Genomic DNA, 11,481 nt, shown 5'->3' with positions numbered 1-11,481 from the left:
AAGTTATGGAAAAAATTTGTATTCCGGTCCCCCGATTTCATCCAGTTTGCCCGACTTCGCTGTACCCATTTTATTTCATCCTGCTCATGAAGGTGCTCAATCTCTAATTGGATCGCTTGTATTCTTGCAGTAGCTTCATCCGACAGGGAACCCTCCATAGCAGTATTCAGCTCATTCTGAAGCTCCTTTAGGCGACGCTTCGGCTCCCCAATGACCCTACGATCCCATGCATGCAAGGCTAAGTGGACCGCTTGCAGTTTTTGAGCCAAAGTCGACGGCCCACCAGAGGAAGCCTCTTCCCAAGCCCCTCCAACTATATCATCAAAAGATTCTTCCAGTAACCATTTTGCCTCGAACATTTTCTTTGTACCATTGTTCCTCACCTGAGTAGCGTCGAAATACTCAGTATCTGTCATAATCGGTCTATGATCCGACTTCCAAAAATCCTCATGTAACACTGCTGCCATGGGAAACTTATCCCTCCAACCTTGATTTGCCACCACCCTGTCTAGACGTTCTCTAATACGGCCTCGCCTCCATGTAAAAATATCTCCAGAGAAACCCAGATCACTCAGATTACAATTAGACAAGACATCCCTGAACATTTGCATGCATCTCTGCGGCCTCATGTTACCTCCCTCCTTTTCACTATTAGATAATATTTCATTGAAATCCCCAATTATCATCCACGGCAAATCAACCATCCCCTGCAAATCTCTTATATAGTCCCATGATAAATGTTTTCGATCTCCACTAGGTTCTCCATAGAACCCGGTAATTCTCCAGCCATCATCAGAATTCTCATCAATACGGATATCCAAATAATTAGTATGGACAGTAGAAGAAGTCACCTTGATATTATTATTCCATAGCATGAGCAGCCCACCACTCCTTCCATCACTTTCTGATTCGATCATATGATCATATCCCAGCTTCCGTTTAACTGTTCCTGCCCTAGCTTTCGTCAGATGCGTCTCGGACAGGAAAAACACATCCGGCTTCAACCGCTTGTGGAGATCCACAAGCGCACCAACTGCCGACGACTTACCTAGCCCCCGGCAGTTGCATCCACATATTTTCATTGTGCCCGGCGGTCATCCTCAAGGGATGCCGCCGATCCTTCATTTTGGTTCGAAATTGGTGCCCCATCCGTCTTTTTTTGTCTTTTGGAGTCAGACGACGACTCCTTTTCTTGATCTGGAAGGTCCCCTGTACCATCAATAAGCATATTTGAGGGCACTATCTCTAGTCCCTTCTTTCCTCGCTCATCACCAAAATTGAGCCTTCTCTTAGCTAATTTCTCTGCTTCAGTCATAACCTCATCCCCCTGTTTTACTGGGCTGGACGCAGTATCCAAAAGCTCTGGATCCACCTGAGACATATTGACTGTACCCTTTTTCTCTGGATGATTTCGCCAATCAACAAAACCACGGCCTCTGCCATTATCCTGTGCATAGCCTCCCCTTCCACTAGCAAAACCACCCTCTCTCCCTCTCGCACCTCCAAAACCTCCCCTAGAGCTGCCCCGGGGGTATGTACCACGACCCCGTCCATTAGCATATATCCAGTCACCAAATTTCAGGTCCTTCTCTTCATAAACCCCATCACCACATTCCTTATACTCATGACCTATCAGACCACACGCATAGCACAATTGACCCAACTTTTCATACTTTACTGCATAGAGAGTTCTCCTTTTGTCCAACACAATGGAAACAAAACGTGTCAAGGGTCTCCGCACATCATGTTTTACTCGAAGGCGAACAAAATCGCCTCTGAACATCCCGTTTGGGATCATCTCCACCAGAATCACCTCACCAGCTGATCTCTCTATCAGGGGCCTGATAACTCTCTCCTTCCTGTAAGCTTCAGGCAGTTTGTGAACCTGAATCCATATAGGCATATGATCCAGGGGAACCATCATCGGATCCGAGAATCCATCATAAGGTGCAGTAATGAGCACCCAATCACGGAACAGCCAAGGACCCTTCTCCATAACTTTCTCCCAATCGGCAAGACAAAAGCATTGGATGACAAACCGATTCTCGTCTACTGCACGTATGTTGATTTTCTGTGAGGAATTCCAGGCAGCAAACATCTGCTGGAACAGAGCATCATGACTAAATCTCTTTCTGCAATTCACCCTTGCAACCGCGAGCCAGCGAGTGCCTTCCTCGAAATCTTTCACGTCCTCTTCAATAACAAAATCATCGAATTCATCTTCCCCTATATCTAGATTGCCAAACATGGAATCAATACCTTCCTCCCCATGGCTGAAAGCATCTGATGGGGAATCTCCATAGTCTCTCCCCTTGCTGCTGCTCTTCTCCTCTTCTCCTTCTGTGGCGCCGATCGCCGCCCCTCCTGTCGCACTAGCATCGGATCTGGTCTGAGACATCCTTTGAGGGATTGCCAGAACCCTAGCTCCCCGCCCTGCGCACAAAGACCACCGCGAGACCCGTTCCGAGGATCAGATCTCTGGGACTCGATGGGAACAAGCACCTCGAACAAGGGAGGAGAATCAAGACTCCAGGATCGCCACAAACTCGCCGTCTGGACGGAGAGGAGAAAAACCCTAACGGGGACTTGTGTGTGTCGGTTCTTCATCTCATTTCAACTTAGTTAGGGTCATCATGTATATGTACGAGAATAGATAGTACATTATTCTCGGTTGCCCCGGACTACCAAACGTACCCTTAACTTTACTTGATTATTGATTGACATTGCTGACTACTTGGTGGGTAGACCGTGGACGGCTACAAGTCGAATTTGGAAATGAACACAACCACTGGATTCGAATCCTGAGACAATCCAACAAAAAAGGCACCAATTCAGAGCGCACGGATAAGGTTCACCACGGATTCCATTCGAATTCACATCACGTGTTTGTTCCTTCATTAACTCCTGCACCTACCTGTAATTTCCGAGAAGCCATTACTAATCGCTGCCCGTCAAGTTCAAACCTCGGGCGAAATGCGGTGTAGAGCCGCGGTGTGCGCGCACAGGTTTTGTTGAGGACGGCCAGGTGCGCCCCACTATCCGGCCCCACGTGTCGGCGACCGAGGCGGGCCCACCCTCGAGCCAGCTGCTGCGGCACACCGAGCACCAGCACTACTCCTCTCTCCCACCCTCCCCAGCGCTCCACAATTCCTGACCCCCGGTCGCGTCCCCCTCCCCCACCGCACGCACGCGCCCCGAGGCGCCGCCGCCGCCGCCGCCGACGACGACCACCCCCGCCCCGGACGCCATCGTCCCCGATGTAAGCACCCCGCCCGCTCCCGCATCCCGCACGCCCCGTCCCGTCCCCATTCCGCGCGCGCGCAAGATATTTCTTTTATCCCAATCCACGCGCGCCGGCGTCGCCCCCCGTACGATCGGGCTGGGCGGCGGCCTCCCGGCCGCGATCCGACGGGGCTCCCCTGCCCCGATGCGTTCACCGGCGCCCGATTCGTGCGCGGTTTTTTTCGTTCTTTCTTTGTTCCCTCCGGACCCGGCGCCCGCGTGTCTCGCGGCGTGTCGCCGTGGATTCAGGAAGGGGGTGCGCGGTTCGTGCGGGATTGGAGGTCCGCGGCCGCGATTTGGCCGGCCGGCCGATTGGTCGCGGCAAAGGTGGGATTTTTCTGGAGATCCCCTTGTGAGGCGGCATCGGGTGGCGATGGAGATGCCCGGGCCTCCTTTTGCGGCCATGGTGGCATTCGATTCGGGCTAAAGCACCATGGGGCGCTGGGAAAGCAGGCCGGCCGCTTTCGTGATGGGGACGAAGGCCCCCAGAATGATTCCTCCCTCCTCAGATTTTTGTCTCTCTGCGTGCGTCTGGGCTAGTCATTTCTGGTTGCCGGTCACCACCGGCACGCACGGTGAAGGAGCAAGTTTTGATGTGTATTAGCGTCTGCCACGATTCCATTTTGCAAGTATTTAATGTCTGTGTTGGTTTCTTGTGCATGCAGAGATCACCAGAAGCGCGAGGGGTGTGACGCCACACCGGGTTGCATGGACGGATAATGCCAGAGCTGCGGAGTGGTGTGCGGAGAGCTCGTTTGAGGTCCGACGTGCAGGCTGCAGACCGAGTAGCCGCTCCCGTGTCGCCGGCTGCGAGGGGTGGGAGGGGCGGAAGGCGTGCCGCTGCGGCTGGCAGGGGCTACAAGAAGGCACCTGCTGCGGGAAGAGCAAGGGCAGCTCCAAAGGCTAGAGGAAAGGGGATCCAGGCTATCGATTTGGAGACTGACCAGCCATCACAGGACCTCCCTGAAGCTGTCGCAGTAGACGCAGCTGTTGCCAGAGCCAGGCAGGACCTTGCTTTGAACAAGGTAGCTGAAGCTGCTGCTAACCTCAAGATGGAGGGTGCAAGTGGTGACAGGCTTGCGGCGGCTGAAGATGAAGCCACGACGACGCCTGTGCCTGAGAGGGTATGACTTTGTTTATGTTGGTTGTCCTATTTCTTTGTACTGACCGATCAAGTGTTTGGTTCCTTCTTTTTACAAAGGCTGTTGTTTGTTATGCTATCTGCTCAGGCTGTTTACTTTGTTTGTTACTTTTTCTACCATCCTGTGGCAATGCATTGTCATTTATTAGCTGTTGTCGCACCTTGTTCTTCTCTTGTTTCATGCATACTTATCTCTCTTTTGGCAAATAATGTGTCCCTTTTAGAAACTATCGGTTCTCATGACGTGTAAGTAATAATGAATGGCTGCTCATCTGAATGGCGAGGGTGGCCAAAAGATTAACATCTTCATCACATATTGTGTTAATACTTGCATGAGAGCAGTCAACACTGAGTCGCTGTATTATAGTAGCTCTGTTTTGTAGTAGAAAGCAAACATTCCAGTAAAATACTAAAGTTTAGACCTCGTGGGCTTGAAAACTGTTATTAATATATGCTGGCCATTCCTATAGGCTATAGTTTAGCTTAGTTTGCCCTCGTGGTGGTATTATTACAGATCTACCAGTACTATATTACATGATATGGAGTTCTATGTCCATGATTTAAGCTCTTCAAGATCTGAATGTTTTCTAACTATTGCAGGTTCAAGTAGGCAGCTCTCCAGAATATATAACTGATCGGAAGTTGGGTAAAGGTGGATTCGGCCAGGTCTATGTTGGCAGAAGAATAACTGGCGGAGCTTCACGTATGGGTCCAGATGCATATGAGGTTTCTTTTCCGACCTGCCTCAGTTGGACACTTTAGTTCTGTTTCTTAATCTAGTCAATTCTTATATGGATTAATGTGCTGTAGGTTGCACTAAAACTGGAGCATCGAAGAAGCAAAGGATGTAGCTATGGCCCCCCGTTTGAGTGGCAGGTTTATCAGTAAGAACTATGCCTGATCATCCCGTTTTACATTTATGTTACTATTATCTGTAAGCATGGTATGCTAAACGTTTTGTGACAGGTCTCTCAATGGTTGTTATGGCATACCATCAGTCCACTACAAGGGTCGCCAGGGAGACTACTACATCCTTGTGAGTTTAACTATAGTCATACACTGCAAAAGGCCTCTTCATATGACCCTTAATATTAATTCAACTGGCATTTTGTATTTTCAGGTAATGGATATGCTTGGTCCTAGCCTCTGGGATGTTTGGAATTCAATGGGACAGGCGTAAGTATCTTACCAAACTTTTCACCTTGGCAGCATGTTTTTCTTACTCTTGCTGAAAGAACCATACCCCAAACAGGATGTCATCTCATATGGTTGCTTGCATTGCTGTTGAGTCCATATCAATCCTTGAGAAACTTCACTCCAAAGGGTAATCTTCTGAAGCCATTTACCTGTGATAATCATCCTGGAGTGCATGGACTTTCCATACTTTTCTTTGCAGTGGTGTTAACACATGTTGTGCCTCTTATTATTCTCAGTTTTGTCCATGGAGATGTAAAGCCAGAGAACTTTTTGCTTGGCCAACCTGGATCACCTGATGAGAAGAAGCTTTTCCTCATTGATCTTGGTTTAGGTATGATATTGTTTAAGATAGTTTCATGTTTTCAGTGCACTGTGGCCTTTGCTAAGAAGCATTGCACAGTAAACAGAATGTTGATGGCTTGATTCATTTTATGCCGTCCTAATCTTTTCCACGTGGTTCTGTTACTATCTAAATTATGCAGCATCCAAGTGGAAAAAAGCATCATCAAGTCAGCATGTTGAATATGATCAGAGGCCAGACATCTTTAGGTTTGTTCTATACTAGCTTCTTATGTACAAATTAGTCACCTGTGAACTGACCTATTTCCTTTTTATGTTTTCCAGGGGAACAATTAGATATGCTAGCGTCCATGCCCATTTAGGCCGTACAGGTAGTAGGAGGGATGATTTGGAGTCACTAGCATACACCCTTGTTTTTCTAATTAGAGGAAGATTACCTTGGCAAGGCTATCAGGTAGGTTTTATGTGCTCAGCAGAGTTCGACTACTAATTTTCTATTTGCTCTTGAACCTATTGTTAGTTTTAACGGCTTATTGAATGCAGGGAGACAACAAGAGCTTTCTTGTTTGTAAGAAGAAAATGGCTACTTCTCCGGAGGTTCTGAGTAGCTTCTGTCCACCTCCATTCAAACATTTTCTTGAGATGGTCACCAATATGAAATTCGATGAAGAGCCAAATTATGCAAAACTTATTTCTCTCTTCGATAGTCTGATCGAAGTGCCTGCTTCAAGGCCCATTAGAATTGATGGTGCTCTAAAGGTTTGTACTGCTGTACCCACCACATGTACCTGTAAGCTGTAGTCTAATTCTCTTGTATTAAAATCTTGTCATGCATTTGCTACAAATTTACAGGTTGGTCAGAAACGTGGAAGGATGGTTGTAAATCTTGAGGAAGAGGAACAGCCTAAGAAGAAAGTACGGTTGGGCAGCCCAGCAACTCAATGGATTTCAGTTTATAATGCTAGGCGACCCATGAAACAGCGGTAATTATTTTTATAATATGAAATTGGGGCATAGTTCTTCATCATTTTATGTCTGCTTGCCCAGACATAATTTTTTCTGTGAATTGTCATTCCTTTCCTGTTGAAAAGTAGCATGTTCTAGTGATTTAAATGTCATCTAAATTTACCTATGATTTCCCTTGTGCACATTATTGACTGAAGATAGCCTTGTCATGAGTGTATTACATCCTCCTCTCTCTCTACCTGGCAGTCACCAGTCATCACATGGCACATGATCTTGATACTTGCGAGACCTTTAATCATCAGATGAATCTGAATAGCTGAATTGCGATGGAGTTCAGTACTGCCGTGTAGTGATTCATGTTGCAAACATGCGATTATTCTTGGTGTGAACCTGATTTCCTTGTGCTTACTATAGTTTAAGTTTGCATAGCTCCTGTTTATTGGGCTACTCCCGCTTGATCTTGATTTGAGATGTTTGAAACTTGCCTATTTCCTTGCTTATTGATCATTAACTTATCGTCCTTCCTAAATTAAATATGATAGTATTAGTTGATTCGACCGTAAAAGCATTTTTTCTGTCATTTTATAGGTACCACTACAATGTAGCTGATTCAAGACTGCATCAGCATATAGAAAAAGGCAATGAAGATGGCTTGTACATTAGCTGCGTAGCTTCTTCACAAAATTTTTGGGCTCTCATCATGGATGCTGGGACTGCCTTTGCTTCTCAAGTTTATGAGCTTTCACAAATTTTCCTGCACAAGGTGAGAGCTGTGGTCTCTGTCCTGTAGATGGTATTTGATATCCAGAATCCTGACACTATCTTTGTTTCTAACTTCGTATGTAGGATTGGATTATGGAGCAGTGGGAGAAGAACTTCTACATAACAGCAATAGCTGGGGCAACCAATGGAAGCTCATTGGTTGTCATGTCCAAAGGTTTGTAAATGGCCTGTTCTCTGCCAATAACTGCTCATTTTTTAAACTGCCCCCTCTCGTGAAAATTAATTGTTTGGAAATAATACTGCTTGTATGATGCATCACATAAATGTTTGATCACACAGTTTGTTTGGGCCAGAGTGAGGAATTTTACAATATTTGACCATCGTACCAAATTAATACCTGATTTTGTCGAGTCTGTGTGCACACACTTTTGAAAAGAATCTTGAAGCTAACTTTAGCAGAACCTCTTGTACTGCCAGTTGCCATAGCATAGGTGTACAGAATACATAATTCTGTCCTGGACATATTATTATTGATTTGCCATCGGTGATTGTTCTGGTAAACCACCTACGCACAGACGTTACCAGTTTTCTAGTTCTAATATTTACATAATGAGACATTTTGTGCTAATCAAACAAATTATCAGCATCTACATACTGTTGTTGTCCCTTTCTTTCCATGGGTATATTACTTACCCTGATCTTTTTGATATCATCACAGGGACTCCGTATACACAGCAGTCATACAAAGTCAGTGAATCTTTTCCTTATAAGTGGATTAATAAAAAGTGGAAAGAAGGTTTCCATGTGACATCTATGGGCACTGCTGGGAATCGTTGGGGAGTTGTCATGTCGAGGAACGCCGGATATTCTGACCAGGTCAAAATACGTGCCTTCAACTTTTTGTTTGCTGAAATCATGTACAGAAAATATCTGTTTCATAAGTTTGGTGGTTCGTGGTATGTTGTATGATTTCATTTATGCTAAACATACATTAAATGGCTGCATATGTCGTCACAAAAGAAGAAAACAACACTGCATATGTGTCTACATTTAAATTCTTTAACTATCAACTCAGCGAGCTAAACTCTTTTGAACAATTAGATTGTTCACATCTGACAACCAGCAGTTTGAGCCTTGCGTGTAAAATATATGCATGTAGCCTTCCTGCCTGATTCAAAGAATATCGTAAGATACATCATCATGAAATATATATTGAGGTTACCTTTTTATTGGCTTCAGTTTAACCTGAACTACCTGGGGCTCTCCACAGTTTCCTTTTTATCTAAACGATAAGTAATTGTACAGAGTTGTGCAAGTCTGGATTTTCGCACGTATTATGTCAATGTCCCAGTTTTACCTATGTGGCAAGGCTGCAACAAAATTAAATCTGTCTTCCATTGTGCAGGTTGTAGAGTTGGATTTTCTTTATCCAAGTGAAGGACTCCACAGGCGATGGGAGACTGGTTACAGAATAACTTCATCTGCAGGCACTCCTGACCAAGCCGCTTTTATCTTGAGCATACCAAAGAGGAAGCCGGTGGACGAGACCCAGGAAACCCTTAGAACTTCTGCTTTCCCCAGCAACCACGTGAAGGTAGTACCTTAATACATCCTTTTGTGGATTTACAACGATGTACAAATACAGATGTTTATCCCCATTTATATATCTGAACCTAACCTCTAAACCAAAATTTCAGGAAAAATGGGCGAAGAACCTGTACATCGCCTCCATCTGCTACGGGAGAACCGCGTGCTGACGGCGGTTTGTCGTACTCGAGCTCACTCGAGTTATTACCACTTAACAGTGGAGCCAGAAGAGAGTTGTGAGAGACGAAACAAACCTGCCTTGACCGTACTTAGGGTCCAAGCGCGACTGGCTGGCACTGGCCTGGCCTCTTTTGGCTGCAATGCTATTCTAATTGTAAAGAATCTTGCGAGATGGATCAATGTTGTTGTACCAGTTCATCGGATATGAACCTGTCCATAAGCTGAAGTCGTATTATTGGCAACTGCGTTGTTACTCATTTGTAGCAATCTAATATGATTCGGCTGCTATGGCTGCTGTTAATCTAAGATCCAACATTTGGTAGCTTGACTCTGTATGGAGGAGCGCGCAAACGTAGACGTATAAAATGCTGCATTTCAGAATAGTTTTGACATATCGGGAGGACACGTCCTCCTGCCCTGTCCAAGTCCAACATTGCGTCCGTCGAATTCAACGCTGTGACGGGACCGTTTAGAATTTGTTTTGAGACGGGTAGGGGACTTTGTCGGGCTCAACTGAATTCCGTTTTGAGTTGGGCCTGGAAGTTGGATGAGCTTTCCAAACACTAATTGAGTTATTACGAATTTGTATAAACATACTAGAGATCCAAACACTAGCTGTAGCTAGCTTGTACCCATCCAGAAGTTTTAAGCTCAAGAAGGTACTGATGAGAGGTTTCTGGAGGCTGGGTTCACAATCTAAAGCTGACTACATCCCATTCAAAAAAGATGGTTTTGGCCAAACACATTCAGAGGCGGCGATTTACACAGAAATAACCCTTTGTCGCAACTATAGTACAGACTGACCCTCCGGGCAAACTATTTCACCCATCTAACCCTTTTGTGTGGCGCTCCTCCCATGGGTGCCACACATGCCAGTGTGGCGCCCCTCCTGCCGGCGCCACACCCCCAGCCGACGTGGTGCCCTCGACGCTGAGCTGGTGCGCCGATCCGACGTGGCAGGATGTGTGGCGCCGCTCCCATCGGCGCCACACATGCATTTGTAATTGGCCAAAACATATTGTAAGACAAATCGTCTGGGACTTAGCCATTTTGCAACCCTGTTTGTGTGGCGCCGATGCCACGGGCAGAACACCCACGCGTATGACATATGTGTTGCAGCTCTCCAAATTGAGCTTCGAACGTGCTAACTGGTGCTGAAGAAAGCTTCCCTGCACAACGCTGGCCCAGCGAGCAGACACTTGGAGCTTACTGTTGTTTAGAAGAAGACCGAGTGTGGGGATAAATATAATGCACAGTGAACCCAGCATGAGCTATACTAATTAATCAGGTTGGCAATCTAATCTGAACCGATGGTGTCTGTGGTTGCTGAAATGGCATCATCTCTCTTCTTTCCTTGTCTTCGTTCACTCTGCAGAGCTACTCCTGATTTGCATAGACACTTTGACCTGTATGTCTCTTCAGTTATCAACTAGTGCATTAAATTGCTGTCAGGCAGGCGATGGCAAACGGCAAGTGCTGCGGCAGAAAAGTACGTAGAGAGTATAGTGCCATCATGACCAAGTGCTATCACATCCGTGCAGGGCTAGGTGGTTACGTACTCAGGGTTTACATGGTAATGGTACGCACGCCACCTGAGTATTGGTACAGTGATACGTACGGTCAAGCAACCTGCTATACTCCCGTAGCCCTGATACTACTACGTATAGCCTTTGACTTCTTTGCGAGCATCAGAAAAGTAGAACTGCAGTTGCTTGCTTGCTGGGACACAAGTTCAGAAGAGTACTTGGAGCTGATATGCTAGCTCGTCCTAGCTGCTTGTTCTTATCCAGACGGAAATTCAATTTGGTTTCCAAGTATGTATGCTCCCTGTATTAAGAAAATATATTTTAAAGTGTCAAAATTTTTTGACAAAAAAATCTACATGTACATCTCCACAATATATGTGCGTTAATCAAATTTCAAGAAAAAATCGATATTTTTTTGTGTTCTATATAAAAAAGAGAAAATTTATGTTGTGACAAGCGTTATTTTTAGCACCGAATTTTATCTTTTTTACAAATGCCACAAGACAAGTCGAATTTTCATGAAAAAACTTTGTAGACGTGTAGCACATGAAGATATACATGCGAATTTTTTGTTTCAAT

At 45.6% G+C, this 11,481-nt stretch overlaps 1 protein-coding gene across 1 annotated transcript; it reads left to right on the top strand.

Annotated features, from left to right (window-relative positions):
• The first annotated feature begins 3,099 nt into the window (after window positions 1-3,099).
• Window positions 3,100-9,682, top strand: LOC139829768 (casein kinase 1-like protein HD16). The gene is made up of 17 exons (XM_051321849.2): window positions 3,100-3,259; window positions 3,948-4,406; window positions 5,024-5,149; window positions 5,234-5,307; window positions 5,390-5,459; window positions 5,544-5,599; window positions 5,676-5,747; window positions 5,857-5,951; window positions 6,103-6,169; window positions 6,245-6,374; window positions 6,464-6,679; window positions 6,773-6,903; window positions 7,475-7,649; window positions 7,733-7,823; window positions 8,328-8,485; window positions 9,015-9,203; window positions 9,307-9,682. The coding sequence occupies exons 2-17, from the start codon at window positions 4,002-4,004 to the stop codon at window positions 9,364-9,366; spliced, it is 2,115 nt and encodes a 704-aa protein (XP_051177809.1). The 5' UTR covers window positions 3,100-3,259; window positions 3,948-4,001; the 3' UTR covers window positions 9,367-9,682.
• Window positions 9,683-11,481: the final 1,799 nt, after the last annotated feature.

The sequence above is a fragment of the Lolium perenne genome, chromosome 4, assembly GCF_019359855.2.
Source record: "Lolium perenne isolate Kyuss_39 chromosome 4, Kyuss_2.0, whole genome shotgun sequence".
Lineage (NCBI taxonomy): Eukaryota > Viridiplantae > Streptophyta > Magnoliopsida > Poales > Poaceae > Lolium > Lolium perenne.
The sequence above is the reverse complement of the archived record's forward strand: the minus strand, read 5'-3'. Positions and strand labels throughout refer to the sequence as shown.